At 34.3% G+C, this 27,921-nt stretch overlaps 1 protein-coding gene across 2 annotated transcripts in view; it reads right to left on the bottom strand.

Annotated features, from left to right (window-relative positions):
• The window catches only part of LOC149552088 (actin-related protein 7-like), a 212,476-nt gene that overhangs the window by 167,999 nt on the left and 16,556 nt on the right, over nucleotides 1-27,921 (bottom strand). For both annotated transcript variants that reach the window (XR_016352859.1, XM_089787559.1), the window contains exon 2: nucleotides 26,318-26,533. Coding sequence is in view for 1 of the 2 variants with exons in the window: in XM_089787559.1 (XP_089643685.1) it covers nucleotides 26,318-26,533 (216 nt within the window). In the remaining variant the exon portion in view is untranslated. The remainder of the gene's footprint in view (nucleotides 1-26,317; nucleotides 26,534-27,921) is intronic.

Genomic DNA, 27,921 nt, shown 5'->3' with positions numbered 1-27,921 from the left:
CGCAAACAGAACGCTTATATTCCATTTATGTGAAAGAGATGTTGGCCATTGTACATGCACTAACAAAGTTTCGGCAGTATCTGGTATGTGTCAAGTTTGTCATTCGTACAGATCACAATAGTTTGAGATATTTTTTGGAGCAATGAGACTTGAACGAAAGACAACAAAAATGGGTAAGCAAGAATCAGGGTTTTGATTTTGACATTGAATATGTAAAAGGAAAGAACAATGTGATTGCAGATGCTTCATCCAGGAACCCGCCATCTGCTTACCAACCCAGATTTCAGCTGACTGGAAAGCACATTTGTTGGTAGAATATTCCAAAAACACATTTTCCTATGAGCTAATAGATGGCAACACCTAGGATGATCAGTACAAAGTGGTGGATGACATCATTTACCATAAGAGTCAAATATATTTAATACTAGAATCCAAATTGAAGCTGAAAATCTTGAAGGAGGTACACGACTCACCCTTGGCAAGACACCCGAGCTTCCTCAAAACTTACTGATGTCTCAGGGAGAGGTTTTCATAGAAAAGTCTTAAAGGAGACATATTGGAATATATAAGAGTGTACGGTCTACCAGCAAAACAAATCCGAACATACTCTATCTACCAAGTTACTGCAATCTCTGTCAATTCCAGAGCAAAAGTGGGAAAGCATCTCAATGGATTTCATTACTAGACTTCCCGTGGTGAATGGAAAGGATTGTATCTTTGTGATGTTTGATAGACTAACAAAGTACGCACATTTCTTCGCCATCCTTTTAGATTTTTAGGCCGCACAGGTAGCCAATCTATTTTTAAGAGAAGTCTTTCGTCTACACAGGTTACCTCGAAACATTGTCAGTGATCAGGATGGGCGATTTATTAATATCTTCTGGACAGAACTGTTTCGGCTGGCAGGAACAAAATTGTCGCCCAGTACTAGTTACCACCCTTCAACAGATGGACAAACAGAGATTGTAAACAAGTGGCTCGAAGGCTAGCTTCGGAACTCCGTTTCTGCACAACAAAGGGCATGGGTCAAATGGATGCACCTAGGAGAATATTGCTACAATACCACTTACCACATGTCTATTGGGATGGCACCTTTCAAAGCACTATACAGGTATGAACCCCTTTCCTTCATCGACACAGTTATGAGTGACAGTCGCACACCAAGGGTGAGGGACTAGCTTCAAGAGGGACAGGACATCCTGAGATGCTTGGAAGAAAACTTACAACGGGCACAGAATCAAAAAAAAGGTACACCGACAGACACTGAATCAAGAGAAGTTTCGAAGTGGGAGATTTGGTCTTTTTAGACTTCAACCATAACGACAATTCTCATTGAAGGAAAAGGGGAAAAAAAAACTGAAGCCACGATTTTATGGCCCTTGTTGGGTGGATATTTTGCAACCAACAGTTTTGAGTAAAAATCTAGGCGTAAAATAGGATGACCAGCCATAGTGTGTGAGATAGAGTCTCTCCTGCCTTAAAGGGAAGGCTCCCCCTTATCACCATTCCTTGGATCAACTCAGGGTAAGCAAGAAGTTGAGAGATTTTATAAAATGGGTATTATCAATATCCTTTCTTCTTATCTTTCAAGAAAGAATCCACTTACTCCTGGAGCGAGTAATGGGCAGGGTGAATCTCTAACTACACTTCTATCAAGAGATGGAAACAATGATATCGATAAACTTTCTCTAACTCAAAAGCTAACTGAAAATGTACCGGTTTGGCTCTAGGTTCAGTAGTACTTTTATATGAAAAAGCTTTACAATTAGGCACAAAGACTCCTAAAAGTAAAAATTCATTAACTATTTTGCGAATTAAGAAAGAAGTATAAGCTACAAACAAAAACTCTAGCTATATATTTCCACAACCACTCCCAGTCAAAGCTTCGGCTTCGATTGCTTCTTAAATCACTATGCTCTTTTATTGAACACACAATAATAACATGAATCAAAGACAATAGGCAAAAATTACAGTCAAAGCTTCTAATTTTCTCTATCACAATTGCTTCTAGACAAAGCTTCAAATTTAATTACTTCTTTTATTCACTTTTCTCCCAAATTCATATGACTCAATCAAAGTTATGCTTGCACAAATGTGGCAAAGTCTTCTTGCATACAACAAAAAATGATTATTACAATACGGGGGCACTCCTTTATATAGGCACAGGAGTTGAGAAAAAGGTGGAGGAAAAAGTGGGAGCAACTCAACCAATTTTGACCTATTCTAACCAAAAGAGAAAATATAGGGTTACATACAATTGCATGTGCAACTCACATTACATGTAATTACACATGTAGGTCGTATTGCATGTAATTACACATTTTTATGTAATACATTCTCTTCAACTACAAATATGAAAAAAGAAGAAAAACGGAAGAGAAGGAAACAATTCTGAAGGGCCTTATACTTGACAATGCAATCTCAGATGATCACAAGATCAGGAGTTCCTGTACCGTGTACTGTTGCATTCACCTTGATAACCATGGTGTTGCGTCTTTTGATAACCTCTAACTTTGATGAATTGTCTATTGTCATGTGAAAACTTGATGTGATCTAACTTTTCTTGTTCAAGTTGTCATGAATTCTCCTTTGTAGATCAACAAAAACTAGAGTCTTTGACACTTCAAAAACCTTCTTGACGATGTCCAGATGTAAACTCGGAATAACTTTCCATCAACACCTTTAACTCTTTTTTTTCCCAAAGTAAAGTACTAGGCGCATGGGAATGCATGTGAATGACAACTTTTGACCTTTTTAAAAGTGACTTGGGCTTTCAAGATGTCATTGCACGAAAATGGATTACATGTAAATGCAACATTTAATGAGGAATGGAAAGATGAGATGGCATGCGAAGACAGATGGAGGATGTACTTTATATGTGAGTGCAAATGGAAGATAAGGTGCAAAGCATGAAAAGATTTGGAAACATGTATTTGCTCATGGAGGCGTGAATGCATATGGTGAGGCAAAAATGGAATGAAGTTTGAGGGAAAATGAACTTTATAGTCGTCTTTGGTGAAAAGATGAAGTCAAAGTACATCGAAAATGAAAATGACATATTTTTGACTTTTCAAAAAGTGACTTTTAGTCAAAATCGGACATTTGAGATGCGATTACATGTAAGGTTTTTCATGTAATTGTGTCATGCGAATGGATGTGGAAAGTGAGATAAGTGAAAATGGAAGCGGAAAATGAGATTACGTGCATGTATGAATGGTGAATGAGATGAAAAACATGTAATCGCATTTGTTGGATGAGATGCGAAGTGTTGTGATATGGAAAGATGAAAATGGAATGTGGAGTGAAGTGAAACGTGCTCAAGTTCTTGGGAAAGAACTTGCAATTTCTTCCAAAAGAAGAAAAAGCAAAATGCAAACAAGCAAAACACAAAAACAAGCACAAAACAAACACATGCCTTTGGTCTTAAACTCAAACATGTCAATATATGAATTGCTTTCAAGTGCAAATTTGAATTTGGAATTTGGGAAAATTCCAAGAGTGTGAAAATGACAGTTTTCATCATTTTTTAAAGCAAAATGCACTTTTCATGGAATATATATGAACAAGTGTGCAACAATAGGCCATAATATGCATGAAAATAGCAAGATAAGCATGAATTGATGAGCAAGTTTGAAAATGTCCACTTACTTGAAGACTAAAGAGCCATATAGCAAGTTTTATAGACTTGAAGACCAATTTTTCCTCAAATTCGGATTTTCAAACAATTTTTGACTTTTTCTATACTTGCATTTAACAAAAATTAATGAGCAATGAAGAGTCGAATTTGACATGAAAGTGCCAAATACATGGTTTCCAAAAACAATATCATGCTTTTAAAACTCAAAACAAATCCCTCTTGATCAAAGGTATGGGATGGAAAAGCATTTTTTTTGAGTTTTTTGAACAAAAACATGACCTTTTCATGCAAAAATCTGGGCCGTTTTTGCAAAAGCGTGACCAAAAAATGCATGTTTTTGAGTCATTTTTGACTTGTGAATGCAAAAACAACTTCCCCAAATGCATATACATGGATCAAGATGCAAAAACATGACTCCAAAATGCAGAAAAGTGTATAAAAACCCTAATTTTCTAGGCATTTTTAGCAAAAACGTGATTCATAAATGACATGAAATGAATTTGTTTTTGGCTTCCAAGTGCAAAAACATGAGCCAAGATGTATTGCAAATGATTGAAGATGCCAAAACACCTTGTTTCCTTGCAAAAACGTGATTTAAATCACTCTAAATAGATTTATTTGAAGATTTTTCCAAAAACGTGCCCTTCAAAGGAGTTTGAAAATACGTTTTTTCGCAAGATAAATCATTTTTTATGTTAGAAAATCCATTGCCAGCAAAAATGACCCTATTAGAGAAGATCTCATGCAAATCCATCACCTTAATGATCAAAATCGGGTTCTTGGGAGGCAAAGACATGTATTTCTTCAAAATCGAACTTTTTGAAGGGCAATGCATATATTAAAACATATTTCAAGTTAAAATCGAACCTTTTTGAGTCAATAGCATGTTTTAAAATGTGCAAGCAATCAAAATCGGACCTTTTGGAAGGGAATGCACATTTTAATTTACATCTCACATTTTGGATGCAAAGACATAAAAACTTACCTTTTGATGTAATGACATCAAAAAGGTCCACTTTTGATTCCAAGGTGAACTTTATATGCAGTGACATGTAAAATGTCCACTTTTAATGGATTTTACATGTAATTACATATAAAATGTCCACTTTTGATGACTTAAATATGCAGAGACATGAAAAAGGTCCACTTTTGATGAATTAATACTTCTAAGTTGAAAATTATATACAATGACATGTAAAAAGTCTACTTTTGATGGATTTTACATGTAATGACATATAAAATGTCCACTTTTGATGACTTAAAGTGATTAAATAAGCACATGTCAATTTAAATTCATTAAAATATTACTTAAGTGGGACATAAATTATATTTACATATCATATTAATTATATAACATGTAAATACCATTTTAAAAGTAATATTTACTAGAGCATTTGATTAAATGCTAAAAATTAAATTGAACTATATAGTTAATATAGTCACTTAAGTGAAAAATCAAAAAGTAACTCAACTTAAATATAACATAAAGCGCACTATAGTTACTTTAAGTGAAAATTTAAAAGATAAAGTAACTTGAAAACATAACATAAAGTGAATTTAAGTTATATTTTTCAAAAAGTGAATGTCAAATTAGAAATATAACATGATATTTTTATTTCGTGCTGTTGCATAAAAAAAGTCCACTTTTTGGGCACTAAAATGGCCATATCTCTTGACTGACAACTCCGATTACGCTCTAAGTTAGACCAAATCGAAGGGAAAACTGAAATCCATGACATGAGCAAGACCAAAGGACTAAAATTCAACAAATGCAAACTCAAAAGCAAAGAAAAGGATGGCGAAGGTCTCAAAAATCAAGCAAAGGCTCGACATAAAGCAAAACGAAAAAGACTTGACGAAAGCCTTCAGTAAAAGGATTAATTATATCAATTGGTTTTGTTTGATTGATCAATACAAACCAATTAAATAATGAAATAAGCTTAGAAAAATGTGAAACTAGTTTGAAAAAGTTTTGTACTATTACCTACATTTTGTGGTGACAAAATGCAATTCAACAGCCCCTATCAGGTTCTTTGTTACATCGATGAAGTTGCCAATGAGCTAGAAATTCCAGAGAGGAGTCGTATTCATAACGTTTTTCATGTCTTCTGCCTTAAAAAAGTTGTGGGACAAAACATCACGGTCGCTGCAGACCTTCTACCGCTCAATGAAGAACGATAGCTCATATTGGAACAGGCAGAAATCATCAAAGTACATGAGAAGACCCTACGGAACCGCACAGTGAAGGAATATTTGGTGCATTGGAAACACCTGCCGTTAGACGATGTGACGTGGGAGGGCGAGTACATTCTATAGCATCCAGCATTGCATTTGCTTGAGGACAAGCAAAATTTGGGATGCGAGGACTGTAATGTTCCTGTTATAAAATAAATTAATAATCAAACTATTGTTAATGGGCCGATTGATTTAGTATATCTTCAACCCATTTTTATTTTTATTTCCATTGGTAGATGTTGTTGTCGGCTATCTTTGTACACCCTCGAAAAGGTTTTCCCCGATGGGTATTTAAGCACAACTTGTAGGTAGTCATAAGCATGCAATTTAGATTATTTCTTTGTATTGTGAATTCCCGTTGGGATTCTCTATTGTTTGCCATTTCAGAAGTGAAAAACCTTCCCTATATGGCTATTCTAGTTTCCGTGGGATTCAACCCTCACCCTATTCTGTCACTTGTAATACTTCGCTCGAATCTAGCAACTCAAAGCACCGTCATATTGTGAATTGGAGAAACCACTTGTTTAATTTTGATCTACTCTTTTGTGTTCAATCTCTGGCAAACGTTTGTGTTTTCTCTACACATTGGTGTACCATCCGTACATTCTGTCAACAGCATTGCCGCATACACCAAGCTCCATCCACCACCCCGTACGGCCCTCCATTTGGAAACAGCTTAGTCTCCAACGTTAGGTCTCCATTACTACCACTGTAGGGCCTCCATAGCTCCCCTACTGTACGGCTACTTTGCACACCATACGACCTTGTCTTCAATCCATCGTACGGCCTTCAGTTACCCACCGTACAACCATCAACTATTCATCCCTGTTTGTCACCGTACTGCAACAATATCTCTTCTTCACCAACTAGCACTTATCAACCCCGTACGACCCTCCTTTACTGCACTACCGTATGGCCCACAGTCCATCATTACCGTACAATCATACTGTATGTAAATACCATATAGTATTGTGTTGCTTGAGGTCAAACTAGTCGCCCTCGGTTAATAAAGGAGCTTAGTTATGCTTGGAGGTTGTTGATGCTCGGCTTGATTTCTTTGACACTCCACTTGGTCTTGGTTCTTATGGTGTCGAGTTGTCAGTGAGCCGACTTTGAGTATTTAATTTGTGTTGTAGCCGACTTGTGGCTCAACATGTATTTAATGTAAGGTTTTAATTTAATTTGTAATGAACTGAGCCAACTTGTGGCTTAGTTGGGTATAAATAGGGGGTCTTGTGGAATCTTTAGGCATTAATATTCATTCATCCGAAGGAGTGAGTCTAGAGAGTAGCTAAAGAGCGAGTTTTTTCCTGATCTATGGACAGAGCGCCGAATGTGAGGCAATTTACAACAGGATTATTATCATCCAGCTTGGAAAAGAGGATGAAAGGTAGATGTGAACTTTGAAGAGCTAGTAGCTACGGCTTGAGAACCAAAGGATTTTCTTGGTGGACCTGAGGGTACAAGTGTGGATTTGTCTTCGTGTTCTTATCCAGTTATGGATCTGGACTAGCTCGGATAGGGAGTGAGTTGGATCTTGAGGGATCTTGCAAAACTGTTATTATAGTTGCTATTGTATTGGATCGTCACTCGGAAGGCCTTACAACCAGGCACATTGCATATAACAATTATTTTATAAATAAAGAGTTTTGAATTGATATCAGATCTTGCATTGTTGTATTGTTTCCATTGTGTGGCTATTTGCTAGGCATAAAACATCTCCATTGGGGATTCTCCTGCCTTGCATTGCGTCAATCATTGTGTTTTAAAAATGCATGTAATGGTGCAAATCACACTCTCTATGGTTCATTGCATATTTGCAATATGTAATGCATGTAATAACTTAGGCAATTTTTGTGTAGGAGTATCCTGGGTTGTTGGCAATCTTGTATCACCTAAAAATATATTTGTTGTTTTATGTTTTACAGTTACCTACCTAATAGTTTGTATTGGCAAACTCTTGTTTGTTGTTTCCAAATTCGGCACTCTTGGCTTCATATTGGGGACATATCACAGATCATTACCCTAAGTGTTCATAATCCTATGTTACAAGTAGCGGAAGTTATGCTTCATGTTTTTGGGTGTTGTTTTCCTTTGGTTCTCTTCAAGCAATGTCTTATACTTGATTTGGCATGGTTTCGTGTTTAAGAGTTAACTTGCGCGCTCTTGGACCTGGGTGCTTGGTTAACATGTGCACCTATACCTAAGGCCGCATAATGTAATGTAATCTATTATATATTTGGTCATTAATTCATTGGGTCAGTCCTATATTTAATGTAATGCACATTTCATACTATTGGAGATTGTGAACTCTAAGTTGACCTACATGTCATGGTGGCTATATATGTAATGTCTTCGCGTCTTAGAAGGAAATGGCAAGAAAGGTCATTCATGAAGAAGAGGATAGAGCTAGGATAGTGAACTGTGGTCTGTAATCTAGAATTGTACATTGGCCATAACCAGGAAGGCCTTACAGCCTAACATGTAGTTGGTTGTTCATGCTAGTTGTGCTATCATCAATGGAATGTATGGTGAACAATAGATGTAATTGAATCTTTGTTATTAATCAAGTCATCTCTTACAATTATATCTTGTTTCGGCTCATAATTGCAAAGGACCTATTCAAGTTTGTTTGGAATCCTGGTATAGCCCTATTGATCATTGTTGATGGACAGATCACCTAAGTTTGAGGGAGCTGCACCTAGTTGTCAAAATGTCGCCAACAAGAGTGAAACCTAGCATGTTGGAGAATATGTTTGAAGAATTCAAGGCTGAAATGAGGAATGATATCCGAAATGTGTTGAATGGATTGAGAAGAAACCTTGAACTTGAAGAAGATGTTGAAGTTGTTGAAGATCTTGAAGTCCCTGAAGTAAAGATCCCGGTAAAAGAAGAGAATTTGTTGAAAGCTATGGCAAATGGGTAAGAGTCATAGAATGGAAGTTTCAAATTATTCTGGTTCTTTAGATCCTGGAGAATTGATTGATTGGATTAATGAACTTGAGGATTACTTTGAGCTTAAAAATATTGTAGATCCACAAAGAGTTAGTTTAGCACAGACTAAGTTGAAAGGTCATGTTGCCTTATGGTGGAAAGAATCACAAAAGGATAGAAAAGATAATGATGAACCTAAGATTAGTAGATGGAAACACGTGGTTTCTAGATTGAAGGCTAAATTCATCCCTGAAGATAATAAAATTGAATTGTTGAAGAAATTGCAGAACCTAAAGCAGAAAGATATGACTGTGAAAGCTTATCCTTGGAAATTTTACAAGATACAAATCAGATCTAGACATCATGAATATTCTATGGAAAAGGTTGCAAGGTATATTAATGGTTTCAAATTCAATATTTTGGATGAATTGAGTATGTTGAAACATAGTTTAGTTGAAGATGCTTATCAGTGTGCATTAAAAACTGAGGAAAAGCTGGGAAGAAAGTAAGGTAAGAAAGTTACTAAAGTTGATAAGGGTAAGCAGCTTGTTTTTGAAAAGAAGTTTGTTTTTCGAGGTACTTGTTTTAAATGTGGTATGGATGGATGCAGAGCTTTTGAATGTCCTAATGTCCTAAGTTGACAAACAAAACTTGGTAGTATAGGAAGAACAGAAAGTGGAATCTTCTAATGTTGATTTGGCTTCACCAGAAGATGGAGAATCTCTTTTGATGAGAAGAATCATGTTGGTTAAACATGAAGTTAAACCAGTGCAAAGAAGGAACTTGTTCCGAACTATTTGTAAATCTGGAGGTAAATGTTGTAAAGTTATTATGGATGAAGTACTAATAATCTTGTTTCTGAAGAGATGGTTAGGAAACTTGGTTTACAAAGATTGAAACATCCTACTCCTTATAGTATTAGTTGGTTTCAAGATGATCATTGGGTGCAAGTTAGAGAACAATGTCTTCTTAATTTCAATATTGGTCCTTTTAAGGATGAAGTTTTATGTGATGTAGTGGACATGAGTGCTTGTCATGTTTCACTTGGAAGACCTTGCAATTTGATAGAGGAGTTCTACATGACTACAAAAAGAATACGGTTACAATTAAAAAGGATGGTAAGTAATTTTTTCTACTTCCTTTTAAGGATGAAAAAACTATCAAAGCAAACAGTCGAAGAGTTTTTAAGACTTCTAGCTTAAAGATAATCGAACCTATGATTGAAGTTGTTGCTGATGAAAGACAAAGTGACTTGAAATTAACTAATCCTGTGATGAAGAACAGAGGTAAAAGACATGCAACAGGTATGATTCATTTAATCCTAGCAGTTGCAGTAGTAGTAACAGACCTGAGATTACTGATGACATAGTTGGTTGCAACAGTAAGCTTAGACAGACTTCTGTGATGATTGATGAAGAGGATTTGTGGATTGAGAATGAGCATGGGATTTATGTTTTGAATCCCTTCAAATGTTCATAAGTCCTTATGGAACATCTCTTTGTCACCTTGGGTGTCTGATGCAAGAGCATCCTTGGGTTGTTGGCAATCTTGCATCACCCAAAAATATATTTGTTATTTTCTATTTTACAATTACCTGCCTGATAGTTTGTGTTGGAAAACTCTTGTTTATTGTTTCCAAATTCGGCACTTTTGGCTTCATATTGGAGACATATCATAGATCATTACCTAAGTGCGCATAGTCCTATGTGACCAATAGCGGAAGTTATGCTTCATCTTTTCAGGTGTTGTTTTCCTTTGGTTCTCTTCTAGCGATGCCTAATATTTAATTTGGTGTGGTTCCGTGTTTACGAGTTAGCTTGTGCGCTTTTGGATCTAGAGGCTTGGTTAGCATGTGGACCTATATCTAAGGCCACACAATGTAATGTAATGTATTATGTATTTGGTAATTAATTCATTCGGTCAGTCCTATATTTAATATAATGCACATTTCTTAGTATTGGAAATTGTGAACTCTATTGGGTGGATGTTTTACAACCGACAGTTTTGGGTAAAAATCCAGTCACAAAATAGGATGACTAGCCACAGCGTGTGAAACAGTCTCTCATGCCACAAAGGGAAGGCTCCCCCTTCTCACCATTCCTTGGATCAACTCAAGGTAAGCAAAAAGTCGAGAGATTTTGTAAAATGAGTGTTACCAATATCCTTTCTTCTTAGCTTTCAAGAAAGAATCCACTTACTTGTGGAGGGAGTAATGGGCAGAGTGAATCATTAACTACACTTCTATCAAGAGCTGGAAACAGTGATACCAATAAACCTTCACTCACTCAAAGGCTAGCTGAAAATATACCGGTTTGGCTCAAGTCCGGTCATACTTCTATATGAAAAGAGTCTTCAATTAGGGCACAAAGACTCCTAAAAGTAAGAATAATTTAACTATTTTGGAATTAAAAAGAAAATATAAGCTACAGAAAAAGCTTCTAGCTATATATTTCCACAACCAGTCCCAGTCAAAGCTTTGGCTCCGATTGCTTCTTAAATCACTATGCTGTTTTATTGAACACACAATAATAACATGAATTAAGAAAATAGGCACAAATTACAATCAAAGCTTCTAATTTGCTCTATCACAATTGCTTCCAGACAAAACTTCAAATTCAATTGCTTCTTTTATTCACTTTCTCCCAAATTCGTACTACGCAATCAAAGTTATGCTTGCACAAATGTGGCAGAGCTTTCTTGCATACAACAAAAGATGATTTTTACAATGAGGGGGCACTCCTTTATATAGGCATAAGAGTTGAGAAAAAGGTGGAGGAAAAAGTGAGAGCAACTCAACCAACTTTGACCTAATCTAATTAGAAGAGAAAATATAGGGTTACATGCAACTCGCATTACATCTTTTACATACAAATGTACATGCAACTTGCATTACATGTAATTATATTTTTCATGTAATGCATCCTCTCCAACTACAAATATGAAACAAGATGAAAGAAGACAAAAAAGAAGGAAACAATCCTAGGGATTGTTCTGAAAGGCTTTGTACTTGGCGATGCTATCCCGGATGATCACAGGATCGAGAGTTCCTATACTTTGTACCGCTGCATGCACATTGATAACCATGGTGTTGCATCTTTTGATAACCTTTGACTTTGATGAATTGTCTGCTGTGATGTGTAAATTTGATGTGATCCAACTTTTCTTGCTCAAGTTGTCGTGAATTCTCCTTTGTAGATTGGTACATTCTGGATTCTCTAACACTTTGAAAACCTTCTTGATGGTGTCCGGATGTAAACTCGGAACAACTTTCCATCAGCACCTTTAACTTTTTTTTTGAAGCAAAGTGTTTGGCGCATGGGAATGCGTGCAAATGGAAATTGTTGATTTTTAAAAAGTGACTTGAGCTTTCAAGATGTTATTGCATGGAAATGGATTACATTTAAATGCAACATGTAATGAGGAATGGAAAGTGAGATGACATACAAATGTGGATGGAGGACGAGCTTTTACATGTAAGTCCGAATGGAAGATGAGGTGCAAAGCATGGAAAGATGGGAAAAATGGGAAAGTATGTATTTGCTCATGGAGGCACGAATGCATATGGAGAGAAGGAAATGGAATGTGATGATGCTCTCGCATGAAATGGAAAGTGCAATGAAGTGAAACGTGCTCAAGTTCTTGGAAAGGAACTTGCAATTTCTTCCAAAATGGAGAAAAAACCAAAATGCAAACAAGCAAAACACAAAAACAAGCACGAAAAAACACATGCCTTTGGCAAAAAAATCAAAAATGTCAAGATGCAATGCACTTCAAGAGAAAATTTGAATTTGGAGTTTGGGAAAATTCCAAGTGTGTGAAAATGAGAGTTTTCATCATTTTTAAAGGCAAAATGCACTTTTCATGGCATATATGTGGACAAATGGCAATCATCAAGCAATAATATGCATGGAAATAGCAAGATAAGCATGAATTGATGAGCAAGCTTGAAAATGTCCACTTACTTGGAGGTTAAAGAGCCAAAATAGAAAGTTTTATAGACTCCAGACCAATTCTCCCTTAAATCCGGATTTTCAAGCAACCTTTTGACTTTTTTCGTACATGCATGTAATGGACATTCAATGGTCAAATTTGACTTGAGAAGGCCAAAAATGTGGTCTCCAAAGACAAGAGAAAGCATTAAAACTCAAAAACAACCCCTCTTGATCCAAATGTATGGGCTGAAATGCTATTTTTTTGAGCTTTTTGAACAAAACCATGACTTTTTTATGCAAAAATCAGGGCCGGTTTTGCAAAAGCATGGCCAAAAAAAGCATGTTTTTGAGTCATTTTTGACTTGTGAATGCAAAAACGACCTCTCCAAATGCATATACATGGATCAAAATGCAAAAAAGTGGCTTCAAAACACATAAAAGTGGATTAAAACCCCAATTTTCTGGGCATATTAAGCGAAAACGTGATTCATAAAAGGCATGAAATGAATTCATTTTTGGCTTCTAAGTGCAAAAATGTGAGCCAAGATGTATTGCAAATGATTGAAGATGCCAAAACTTTTCTTTTCCTTGCAAAAACGTGATTTAAATCAATCAAAATAGATTTATTTGAAGATTTTTCCAAAAACGTGCCCTTGGAAGGAGTTTGAGAAAACATTTTTTAGCAAGATAAATTCATTTTTGATGTTAAAAAATTCCATTGCCAAGCAAAAACGACCCTAATGGAGAAAATCTCATGCAAATCCATTGAGAAAAACTCAAGTTATGATCAAAATTGGGTTTTTGGAGGGCAAAAGCATGGAGTTCTTCAAAATTGGACTTTTTGGATGTCAATGCACATATTAAAACATGTTTTTGGTTAAAATCGGACCTTTTTGGGTCAATTGCATGTTTTAAATATGTATCTCATCAAAATCGCACCTTTTGGGTGCTATTGCATGTTTTAAAATATGCAAGTCATCAAAATCGGACCTTTTTGGGCCACTTGCATATTTTAAGTTACATCTCACTTTTTTGATGCAAAAACATGAAAACTTCACTTTTAATGCAATTACATCAAAAAGGTCCACTTACATGATAACCTTTTGATGTAATGACATAAAAACGGTCCACTTTTGATAACAAGTTGAACTTTATATGCAAAGACATGTAAAATGTCCACTTTTAATAACTTAAAACCATTTATTCAATTTAATTTCATAGAAATGTTACTAAATGGGTCATAAACAATATTAATATATTATATTTATAAATACAATACATAAATATCCTTTAAAAAGTGATATTTAAATGAGCATTTGATTTAAAAATCAAAAATTAAACTAAAACTATATAGTTATATAGTCACTTTAAGTTAAAAATTTAAAATTAAAGTAACTTGAAAACATAACAAAAAGTGAATATAAGTTATATTTTTCAAAAAGTCAAAGTCAAATTGAAAATATAACATCATATTTTTAATTCGTGTTGTTGCATCAAAAAGGTCCACTTTTGAGACACTAAAACGAGCATATCTCTTGATTGACAACTACGATTGAGCTCTAGGTTAGATCGAATCGAAGAAAAAAATGAAAGGCATGACATGAGCAAAACCAAAGGACAAAAAACAAACGCAAACTCAAAAGCAAAGAACGGACAATGAAGGCTTCAAAAATCAAGCAAAGGCTCGACAGAAAGCAAAATGAAAAAGACTTGACGAAGGCCTTCAATAAAAAGATTCATTATATCAATTGGTACCGATTGGTTGATCAATACTAACCAACTAAATAATGAATTAAACTCAAAGAAATGCAAAACTAATTTGAAAAATTTTCGTACTATTACCTACATTTTGTGGTGACAAAATACAGAACAACAAACTCTAAGCCGACCTATGTGTCTTAATAGCTATATACGTAATGTCCTTGAGTCTTAGAAGGTAGTGGCAAGAAAGGTTACTCATGAAGAAGAGGATAGAGCTGGATAGCGAACTTTGGTCTGTAATTTGGAATTTTACATTGGTCATAATCAAGAAGGCCTTACAGTCTGGCATATCGTTGGTTGTTCATGTTAGTTGTGCTATCATCAGTGAATGTATGGTGAACACTGGATGTAATTGAATCTTTGTTATTAGTCAAATGGTCTCTTGCAATTATATCTTGTTTACTTCTATTGTGTTGTATTTCTTGGGGGCTTGGGCATCTCCTTTGGGGACCCATCAACCTTGCACTGCATCAGCCTTTTAACCTTGGAAAGCCAAAAACAGGCTCTTGGGGCTTCATTACATGCATTTTAGTGCAAAATCACACTCTATTGGGAGCATTTCATATTTGCATGTTGGCTGGAAAATCTATTTTTATGCAAATCGTGGTATTGAAGGCCCATTGCATATTTAAAAATATACTTTTTGATTTTTCGAAGTCCAGATATTGGTTTCCTAGTGCAAATCAGACTCTCAAGATGCTATTAAATGTAATGCCTTTTGCATGTAGAGGGAATTTTTCATGTAAATGGACTCTTAGAAGTTCATTACATATTTAAAATATGCACTTTCAAGCCAAAGTCAGACTCTACATATGCATTTGAATGTAAACATGTAAAAAGACACATTATTGAGTTTGCACAACTTCAGTGACCAATTAAGCACATATCTAATTCATTTTTTTGACTTTTTATTACTTAAAAGGGTCAAAAATAATATTTACACTATATAGTTATTTATCATGTACAAATTTTATTCAAAAAGTAATATTTAACTTAGATGAACATTTTTAAATAAACCATAAAGTAAAACTCAAAACTGCATTAGAACTATATACTAATAAAGTCAAGTAAAAAATTAAAAAGCAACTCAACATCAAAATATAATATAAAGTGCACTATAGTCATGTTCATGGGATCAATCAAAGGTTCTGGGTAACCTATGATCTCACTGAACCTCTGGGTTCTAGGCTGGTTCCTATTTGATATATCTAATAAACTCACCTATACTAATAAAAGATGTAAAATTTGCATGGAAAAGGGGTAAAAAGGGAGACTCGTAAATGGACAACCTAAAATAATGAAAAATAAGGTGACACACCATAACAATAAAGCAGATTATTGTTATATTATATGACACAATGTGCACTTTCAACAGATAACCACAAGACACACCTTAAAGGAAATGTTAGTACACATAAAAAATTCAAGAGAAGGCAAAAATGAATATTATGAAAGGAAATACATCACAGTCAAATATACCATCAAGGAAACACAACTCAAGACCTATGAAGAACAAATATTGGACATGGAACATGTAAAATAAGACATTACCCAAAATGTTTATAAATGAAACACAGTTAAATAACATCAATCACCAAAGACATACAACCAAATCTTACTCCAAAAAACTGAGTCCAATGAAAACTTTATTATGATCAAAAGCCCAAAGAACAATACATTTGCATGAATAGCTCAGAAAATTTGAGAAAAAGATGCTAAGGAAAAAATATCACATATGCATCCCTCTCCTCTCGAAATCTGAACCTTCTCTCTATCAAAAAGAGAGGTATATAACAATAATGAAACACCACCTTCCCACAAAATTAGGAACTGAGGGTCGAATATCAGAGAAAACTGCTAAAAAAAGGGGTCTCCAATCTGAAAAATGATGCCAATTGTCCTTCAAACTAAGCCTCCATTATAGTTCTATGTTGACCACTCGATAATATCTAAAAAATCTCCAAGAATCTCTCCAATAAATAGCTCAAAAGTCACCTTTAAAACTCAAAGTTTCAAAATCATAGCCAAAACACATGGCATCTCAACTAGTCATCACTGCACATTACTACATCTTAATTGAAAATCCATCCCTTGAATTTAGGCATTAAAACCCACCTATCCCTCGAAACTCTAAGTCTAACAAGCTGACTTATCAACTCAAATCAAAATACAAACTCCCTTTCTATCGTTGTTGCATTTTAATCTATTATTATTAAAATAGTTGATTTACAGTTATCAACTAAAAATAGTAATATTTACAATCAAAACAAAAATGCAACAATAATAATTAATTAATTAAAGTAACAAGATAGACTTAAAACTCAAGTCTTAATTATTATTTACTTAATAAATTACACTTCTCATAGAAAAGTAAGGGTTGCGGACCCGAAATGATTATGCAATGTAATTGAGGAACAATTAAAAGGTAAAGCATAAGTGATTTTGGCCATTCGAAGAATCTGGATTCCGGAGAAAATGATGAAGGGTTTCAAACCCTTGGACTCTAGAGTGAGAAATGGAGAGATCTAGGGATTTTGCGGGCCTTTCTTTGCTTGGTCTTCACGGCATTCTCTGCTACTTTCAAACAGCACCCTAGAATGTTCTGGTGTTGTGTTTGGAGGTGAGGAAGACATGGTTATGCCTCGATTTTTAATGGCATCCTTGATGAGAAACCCCTGCCATGAGTGGAGTTTGGCTCTCGGTTATCTAATGGAGGTCTACAGGCTTGTTTTATAGCATTTCTAAAGCCATATTCGAGGGATTGTTTTTGTTTTTGTGGAGTCCTTTCTCTACCGTGACATGGGTCTTCTCATTGGGAGCTGATGTTGCTTTTCTTCTTTGCATTTCAACAACATTTGGTCTCTTCTTTAGGGAAAACTTGGCTATTTCTTTACCTTTTCAACATCAGATCTGGAGTTGCTGTTGTAAGTCACCAGTATCTTGAAAATCTTCTGAGAGTTCTGGTTGTTATTTGGTATGAATATGTGCTTCTTCTGTTATCATGCCATGGGTAATGAATCTCTTGCAGTTTTGACATGATAAAAGAAGATATATGCTTTATTTAATTTCTGGGTTTTCCAAAATTCATAGATTTGGCTGAGAGTCATTTAGATCTTACGGCATCCTTGCCATCATTGACATTATTTCATCCTTTTCTCCCTATATTTGTCGAATTTTCTCCATCAGCTGTCATTTCTGGGTGATGAGTAGTTTCTATCTTTGTTCATTTTTTATAGGGTTTTCAAATTTTGATAAATTTATGTGAAAAGTAGTCAAATCTCTTTTGGGTTCGTATTTAGGAATTAGACAGCTATTGTGAATAGTTTGCATAGCATTTTTGCACAGAATGTGATTTCTTTTGGTTTACTGGCACTTGAGCTCTTCTTTTCATGTATCTCCTTATTGATAGCCATTACTCCTGGAGGCTTTCTGATTATCCACCTTGCTTTTACCATGAAAAATATATGTTATTAAAAATGGATTTTGCCATGAATGCTTACCAACAAACTTGTCCTCTGTTTTTATGGATGCTGCAATTTCTTATGGTTCTCTAGCTGTACTTTTCCATCAGCAGCCTTGTTACGTCTTTGATCCTATAACTTAAATTGAACTTAAAATTTCTGAAAATTGCCTATCTGTTATCCTGACTGAATCTGAAGTTTTTCTTTGGAGCTTTTATAAGTGTATCAAACCTGTCATGGCTGATGTATTTACTGATTGTTGAACATCACATCCATGTCTGATTGAATTTGCTCCATTTGCAAAGAAATGACAGGCAAATGAGTAAATTGAATTTGTGACATTTTTTGGTTTTATCTGCTATGTTCTTTTTCAATTCTTGCAATCAAATACATGTATTTCCTGTTCATTCTTGTTGTATAAAAATATGTTCTTGGCTAGTGACTGGTGTAGAAATTCTTCCTGCTGTGTATCCTTTTTTAGATCTGATGACCGCCATTGAAAACAACTCTTTCGTGTATGTTCACGCGTACTAGTGAAAAGTGAAAACATTTGCCTTTTTATTCTTTGCTGCTCCAACATATGTGTTTGATACACCTACAGCGCCTATAGCATATCATTGTCACTTATTGCAATATAATGCTTCTTGTGTGTATTTCTTTTCAGCTCATTATGTTATCCTTGAATGTTGTCTTCTCTGTTGTTGCACTCTGAATAATATGCACTTAGCTGTAGCATTCATTAATCCGTCCTGTAGCTTTCTTGGTAATCTTGTCTTTACTGAATACCTCCAGCTGAAACATTCATTTTTTTAAAACAAAAGGTTTCAAATGAATTGTCCCTTTAATGTTTTACTTTTTGCATATTGAACCAGCTGAAGTATCTCTGTCATAGAAGCAAAAGGTTTCATAAATTAATACGTCCCCTTAATACTTCTGTCATACTATTATGAAGCAGCCACACACAAGTGATCCAATCTGTTATGATCATGCTGCACAAGAAACAAACATGTCAGTAATAAAGCATTTGTGTCATGATTGCTTTCCTTTTCTGCTGATATAAATTTTTATTTTGTGAAGATGAATGGCATGATAGGACTATGAATATGAGGCGAAATGAGACACAGTCATTGCTTAGATCCATTGGATCTAACAATCTTTTCTATGAATGCAGGGTTCGGATGCATGGATGGGACACAATTCGAGGTAGCGAATGGGTGGAAGCGAATGAATGGAACTTAACCAGTCATTACAGGCAATGACCAATGCCCATGACCTTTCCTCTCCTTTTGCTTCTTTCATGTTATTTATTTTGGTAGAGTAGTAATATATATCAATAGTTTAGGGACTACCCTCACAATCAATTGTGTGAGAGAATTTCACTTTCAGCATCTCTTTATCATTTCATGTTTGTAAATATCAATTGTATTATCATGATGAATAATACAAGGACATTATCTATTCTTTCAATATGAATGAAAAGTGTTTTCTTTTTTGCAATTTTGAGTATGTCTTGAAAGTGATAAACATGTATGCTTTACTTCATTTGATTTTTTAGAATTGAATTTTAAGGTGAGTTAAAATTAAGTAACAAGTCACTTAAGTGATAAAGTGAATGTTAACATTAAAATATAACATGACATTTTAAATATGTTATTACACTTGGAGAGTCCACTTTTTGTCACTTAACTGGTTATATCTTTTGATTGTAAAGTCCGACTAAGCCCAAAGATATTCTGAATTGAAGGGGAAACAGAATGCAAGAAATTGGACGAAACAAAAAGACCAAAAGCAACTAAACACAAGAAAGGACGTTTAAGGCTTCAAAAATCAAGCATAGGTTTAATAAAATGAAAAACAAAAAGGACTTGACAATAGCCTTCAGTAAAAGGATTCATTATACAAATTGGGATTGATTGGTTGATCAATGCTGGCCAATTAAATAATGAATTATCTCAGAGAAATGTGAAACTAAATTGAAAAATTTGTATTCTGTTACCTACATTTTGTGGGGACAAAACGTAGGACAACAATCTATAGAACATCAAAGACCAAGAATCTATCCAGACTCCAACCTGATGTTGCGTAACAAAGCTATCCCTCTAAGATCAGTTGCTGAAATCGACAACAATCTGAAAGAACAATTTTATGCAAAAATTGGCAACCCCTCCAAACATCATTTTGTCGAAAGCCCCAACAACTCTAGGAGTGACCCAAAATGGACTGCAAGAGCACGATTTTAGTGGAAAAAATAACACTAGAACCGAAGTTTACAAAGCATCATTTTTCAAAAGAAAAAAGCATTAATAACCCTAAAACAAGAACAATCAACATATTTTTTGTGGAAAAAAACAGGAAAAACCCTCCAAGCGAGAACTTGTGATTTTTTAGGACAAAATCATGCAAAACCCAGAAACAATTTTTTGATGATAAAATCAAAAAAAACAAATACAATTTTTTAAGTAGAAGAATCAATCAAAACCCCGAGACACAAAATCAGAGACACGGATCATAATACAAACATCATTTTTGAGGAAAAACGATAAAACCTTTGTTAAAAACAAATTTTAAGGCAAAAAATCATGCAAAACTGACAATAAATTTTTTGAGGAAATTTTTAAAAACCTTTCCAAAATTTTGAAGGAAAAAATTATGAAAAACCCATTCAAAATTTGTTTGAGAAATAAATTATTAAAAGCCCAACCACTAACTTTTGAAGGATAAAATTTTGAAAACCCACAATATTGTTTTCAAAGGGACAAAACTATAAACCCATGCGATAATTTTTGTGGGAAAAATAAAAAAAGCCTTCTAGCCCAAACTGCATTCACAAGCAGCAAAGTATAATCACGATTTTCTTGGAGAATATCATTCAAAACCCTAAGACCATGAGAAAAAGGAAGAGGAAACATGTCATAAATGTCATATAAATATGTTATTACAAGTCGACACATGTAGACAATAAACAGTTGTGGAGCAAAAAACACAGAAAATTCTTTGTAGGAACTTTGCATGCTCTAAAAGAATCTTGGAACATTTACAAAAACCCATGAATCGCTCCTCAAAAAACAACACCAAACAACAAAATCGCCACTACAGGCCAAAATATTAAAAAAATTGAATTCACGCAAGATAAACAAAACCTTTTCATGGGATAAAAACAGCACGTAACAAACACAAGTTGCACAGTAAGAGAAGGGCATGCTTAAGATGCAAACACAAAATCTAATTGTGACACAAAAAAACTTGTGAAGATTTGCAAAAATGGCTCAATTTTGCAACAATCAACATTGTTAAACACAAAAAACAAACCAAATCCAATCGCCAAAAACATGAATTGTGCAAATATGTGAACTGCCAAAAACCCTTGAATCTCACAAACAACAACAAAAAATGAACGAAAATGCTTGGGCAAGGTAAAATATTGCTTTAATTTTTCTAGAAAAAATGATTAGAAAACCCTTTGAAATTCAAAACTGGGTTTTTTCATAAAAACCAATTCAAAAGATTTCTGGACAAAAAATTGAAAAAAGGGCTAAGAATATTTCTTTTAAAAGAATAATCAAATCTTTAAGAAGCCCATCAACCTGCTCTAACACCAAGTTACAATATTTCATGATTTATAAATGAATGATTACAATTGAAGATTGGTGCAGGAGCACCTCAACTATTTAAGTCTGAAAGCTACAAGAAGTTAGATAAAAATATTATGATATTTGGAGCACCAATAAATAAATTAATATTTGATCATATTTGATGAAGCCAGATGTTATCATGTTGAAAATATTTATATATTTAAGAACGGAATCTACAAGATTGATGTGCCAAATATAATTAAAAATCTTTTGTAATAGAAAGGGAATCTCAAGAGTCATTGTAACTGCCCGAAAAATGTAATTATAAATGAGCTAGAGTGGTTTGAACAAAAAAGTAGAGTAGTAGAGTTCAGAGGGAATGAAGAGTAAAATGTAGATCAATATCTCACCCTCTGATTGTCAACAGTCATGGTGATAGTTTTAGTTAAGTATCTTGAATAAAAATTAGAATTCTATTTTATTTCATTCTCTATTTTGTTATTCTTTCCATGTTTCATGTTATCAGTCTATTTATATTTTCTAGGCAAAGTCCACATTTAGTATTTGGTAGAGGATTTCTGGTTTATTGATTTTTGGCATGTAAGATTCATACTATGATATTGGCCATGAAGGAAACTTGTTTGACAAGATTTGAACCGATCCTATATTTGTTTTAATCTATTCTCCTTTTGAAGGATTCAATACATCTTAAGTACCGATTACTATCATTGAGTATTGGTTTTGAATGGTTGTTGTGGTCGAGTGTTTTGTTATAAGACTATGTTTGAAATTAGAAACGGCCTGCAAATTCCACTAATGTCGATTTAAAATATGATTTGATTCCTCCATTTTGGTTTCTAAAACTTTGGCATTGATTATTTTGAGGAAAACATGAATTTGGTAGTGAAATCCTAAAATAGTAATGTATCATTAATTTGTTAGATTTCTTTTAAGCTTATCGTTTATGCAAGTTCTCTTGTTTAGTATTAAGTCAGAAATAGAGAATGATTACTTCCACTTCATTGGGCCAACAATAGTTTTCTTTATTGGGTATTTGTGATGAATGGGATTGAAGGAATATTTCAGACTATTAATGTGGTGCAGTTTAATTTGGACCCAATTTCGCGAATCGGATTAAAGTATATTGTTTTGGTAATATAATAAGGAAAGAGTATAGTGTCAAGTGTTAATGGGCTAAGAAGTATCAAAGTTAACAAGTGAATTCATTGGCTTCATGAGATGAGAATATTACTGTAGTAATTTGGGATTGAGTATATTGGCTTCAAGAATTAGAATTAAAATCAGTAATTGAATATTTAATACAGATTTGATTAAAGACCTCAAATTTGAAGATTTTAGTTATGATGTATGAGTCCTCTAATGTATTCTAGTTGCACCACGTTGGATGCCAAGAGCTAGAAACTCATGTTTGCTAGCTACAGTAGTCTTCACAAAACCTATCGCTTGATCGACACTGAGACATCTAATCTCCTGTACAGTCGCGATATAGTCTCTCATGAGTAGCGAGGACCATTCATGCATGCTTCTATTGTTATTGATCCAGCAGATCAGCCTATGAAGGCTCGTGATTTGGGAGTTCGGCTTCCATTGGGTCCATCTAATAGGAGGGCTCCAGCAACTCCTGCAACTTCAGTTATACTTGTGATTCCTATACAAACACCTATGGCTTCTCCTACAAGATCACCTAGATACGCAGATGCTTCACCTGATTTTGATCCAGATTCTTCTAATTAAGAAAATGATCATAGAGCATCTTTTGATACTATTGTTGGTCCTTCTCCTCTCTGCCCTAAGTGGTGGGCTAGAGACACTTTCTGATCTTCGAGATGATGAGCTCGTCCAAAAGAGCAAACATACAAAGACAGTTAATTTTGCTCTCATGGCCAACATTCACAGTGTATTTGAACCTCGGACATACTCGAGGCTAAAGGAATTCTAGAGTGTGAACAGCGCATGAAATCTGAACACCAAAGGTTGTTGAAGAATCACACTTGGGTCCTTTCTCATTTTCCCCCGGGGAATAAACCCATTGGCTGCAAATGGACCTACAAAACAAAATACAAGTCTGATGGTACTTTGGATAAGTATTGCATGGTAAAACTGTGGTTTTGATTAACTTCTTTTTAAGATCAAATTTGGCCTCATGCAAATTCCCTCACTTTGTACCTAAAAATGCCAATCTGAGGTCATAGACTAATGAAAGGTATAGTGATTGTCTACTCAAGGGATGAAGATAGCAAGTCAAGTGTGGATGAATGCAGCTATGAAAAGGAACCTACAAAAGAGAATAATTCCACGAATAAGAACACTATCACTTCCTGGCCACTAAAATTACACACAAAAGAATTAAATAATTTATTAAAAGAAAACAAAACTTCTCCTCAAATCAATAATTATTAATACTAATCAAAATTTAGTCAATTTACCAAACCAAGCTCAAATCTAAAATATATTATCAAACTAAAGTAATGAAATATAGATTTCACAAATCATATTGGAACACTCCCAAACTAATTATAGTTACATAGCTATTAAAATAAATTAGAACTATCTTAATTAAAATTATTCAAACTAAGTAAAATCGCTCAACGATAAATTAAAGGTATCTTGATAAAATAAATGCATAAAATAAACATCTTTGCACTTCCCCAAGGAGTGGGCCCTTGCTCCTAGCTTGCCCAAAGGATAAAATGAAAGCTTGTCTACACAGGTCTGATCATGCAAATGTCAATTTTCATTTATCAAAGAAGTGATATGAAAGATTATTCCCCTTTTTCCTTTCATGTGGCTCATATTTATATGATAATATGGCTCCAAGCTATTTCCTATTTTCACGCCACTTTGTTATTATTTTGCGGCCCACATTTGATTTTTCTATTTGTTGGAAATAACTTCCCTAGAATTTAGAAGCATATTTAACTCATAGTTACAATAAAATCAAATATTGTTTTTGACATGAAGTCATTCTCTTCCATTGAATTATAAACTACATATTAATTAGTTGCAACAAAATAACTAAAATATCATATGGAGAACTAATATTCCTGTTGGAATTTATTTTCTGGAAAATACACTCGTTGGTGACAGGAAGCTTGCTGGTGACAGGAAGGTTGAATAGAAACAGTTCCTGCCTAACATGCGACAGGAAGTCTGGCTGGAAACAGTTCCTATCTGATGTGCGACAAGAAGTCTTCTAGTGAGAGGAAGTCTGCTGACAACAGGAAGTCTGATCGGTAACAATTCTTGTCTGATGTGCGAGACAAGAAGTCTTCTGCAATCCTGCATGTGAAACTTGTCTGACAGAGCCCTGGAAAATTTGGATTGAGAAACGAATATACCAGAAGACAGCTTCCAAACCTCAACACCTAGGCAATAATGCATGAGCCCAAGGTCAATCATATCAAAAGACTGGCATAAACTCTATTTGATTTCCTGTATGTAGACATTGTGAAGATCACACAGTGAGTGGTATTTAGTTCAAAGTCACTTTTACTGTATGTCAATGACAAAAAAACATAGATAACCTGCAATAACCATATGCACCGTAGTTTTGACATCAATGACATACATAAGTCAGTCTGACACCTACCAGTCTGAGGGATATTACAAGTAGTATTTGGAGGGTATAAATAATAAGTTATTAGAGATCTCTTTATCATGGATTAGATTGATTATCACTCCAATTGAAACGCACATTTGAGCAGATCCTGTCAGAAGATTTTGAATGTTTAATAATCAAATTATTACAGACTTTCTGAGCAGATTTAGCAGATGGCATGAGTATTAAATGTCGAACTCCATAAGCAGATTCTGAAACAATTTATTGAAAATAGTTTCCACATTTATTGGCAGACATCTTCCAAACTCACGAGCTGATTTAAGCAAATTTGTGAGCAGTTTTTATCGCACCCTCTTGAGCAGAAAGTTGTGAAAAAATTCAAGCAGATTTTGAAGGTAACTTTTTGCAGCTTACAATGGAGAATATGTACAAACTATAAGAAGATTTAAGAAGCAATTTTTTGGGTCAGTTGCTAAGGAGTTTCAGAACTAACTGAAGGAGATCAATCATTTATCCTTTTATTTCCTTGGAAGAGACATATCAATTATTACACTGAATAAGATCACTGGGACAATCTATAACAGTTGGAGCAACGCAAGGATTTGATCTATACAAAAAACTTCAAGAACATACTTGTAAACTTATATCAAATGTAGAGTTGAAAGATAGGATGACAGTCCATAGAACAAGGATGACAATCCATAGAACATAATAGAGAAAAGCCAACCCTGTGTTGTATGGATGAAGGTATGATGGTCTGAAAAGCTTTAAAATACAGCACCCAAGCATATTGCAGAACTAAATAATAAGACCTAAAATGTATAGTAAAGTAAAGAAAAAATTTCAACAAACATCTGCATCATTTGATTACAAGTTAACATTTATAGGCACATAAATCTACATAGATGCTTATCTGTTTCATTGAAAGTTGAAATTATCGTGTTTGGTACAAATGTTGAAAGAAGCTTAGTTGTTTTTATTTCTCATGGAAAATATTGGTAAAATTTGTATTGGTATGTAATTGTGGGATTGTACAAGTAGACATGAATATGCATGAAAATACAAATGAATATTTATTGCTGTTAAATTTATCAGTTAAATTACAGCTGAAAGCACTATTTGAAGAGCATCCATTATATTTTCACAATCCAAATCATCCAAACAGATATGGAACAAATTAAGGACAATTCACCAAATCTTCTTACCTTGGGAGTTAGAATAGGATCTGCAAACAGAACTTGTCCCTCGTTGCCAATTTCCCAGCCAATTCTAGTATAAAGCACATAATGCAACAAGTCTTCCATAGCATCCCAATTTTTTACAATGCCCCTAACAATGGGATCAATAGTAATATCTTGAAAGTCTGTCTTATCCACATGTTCATCATCCTCCACAATGCCTTGCATTTTAGTTGGAATTATCTGAATTCAAAAGTCAAATGAAATTCAGATGTTGCCATCTCCAAGTTTCTTCCAAATTCAAACAAAGAATTTGTGACAGCAAATCATGTGCCAATTATACTTTCCAGGTGATGAAAAAACAAGTAGGCAATCATCCCTTCAACAAAACTAAGCTAAAATGTCCTGTGTATACTTTTAAGTCTTTTCCAAAATAAGGTGCAATTATGGACTAAAACAAATTATCAAAATCATCACATAATCATATCAAAATATAAACTTGAGTAATAAATGAACCAGCAATTGGTTTGTTCCTATAGTTGTGTAATGGTTTCAGAAGGTATCAGAAGCGGTATTTCTGGAACTGCTTAATCACATGGTTGCACACTGCATGAAGTCAGAATTCATTTGGAAGTTAGTACTAATTTCCTAACCCCAGGAAAAAGAAGCTTGCTGCTGCTATCGAATCTGAAGACAGGAAAAGTTTAATTTAACTTTATAACAATAATAGCATATAAGCAAAATAAAAAATCCAAATATTGAGAAGTCGCTGTGATTGGCTAGACACTAAGTTACCAGTTCAGGTATGCGTGTATGAACAGTTACCAGAACCTGGTATGGTGGTACAGCAAAAAAAAGAATCCTTGAGTATGAGTGGGTGCATGCATGTGTAGGTGGATACAGTTATGACTACCAGAATCCAGTATGGCAGTACAGCCAAAAAAGTTCCTTGGGTATGAGTACATGTGTGTGAACTGTGAAGTTCATAATTTTCAAAAAGGAAAAATACTCAAGTCTCAAAATCTCATTGTATTAATTAAATTTAAACTGTAATCAAATATTTAAATTTAAACCCTCTACTATTTTTGCACGAAAACAATTGCCTTGACTAAGTGGATGAATAATTGTATCCTCTAATACTACTCGGCTGAAAAACTTGCAACTTCTTGAGTTTACATACATATTTAATTTCATCAATTTGAAAATTAAAACATAAAATATAGAATTATATTGTTCTAATCTAATACTGTAAAATAAAAAGTATAAAATAATAGCATCAAACAAAAAACAAGAAAATATAAAAACAACTGATCTTGGTGAGCTGGAGTCCATGCCTTTTGGAATCATAATACAGTATGTAGCTATTATCGGAACTCCAAGCAGGGAAACATAAAGCTATGTGTATAAATCACTGAAATAGCTGGTGTGCGATAAATGTCTGTTTTGAGCCAATTATCAGCAAACAACAAAAAGCAATGTAGAGTAAGCATTGTGATCGCACAAGTTTTTTCACTTTAAATTAGCAATTCAAGTAATTAAATAGGTCTATCACCTATTGTAAGAAATTTAAATTTTTATTATACTGTGCTGTATGAAAAAGTTGTGAATATTTACAGACCTGCCATATATCA

This window comes from Cupressus sempervirens, chromosome 6, assembly GCF_028749045.1.
Source record: "Cupressus sempervirens isolate cs-2001-9-10 chromosome 6, ASM2874904v1, whole genome shotgun sequence".
In the NCBI taxonomy this organism is placed as follows: domain Eukaryota; kingdom Viridiplantae; phylum Streptophyta; class Pinopsida; order Cupressales; family Cupressaceae; genus Cupressus; species Cupressus sempervirens.
Note: the sequence above shows the minus strand (reverse complement) of the source record. Positions and strands in the feature narration are given on the sequence as shown.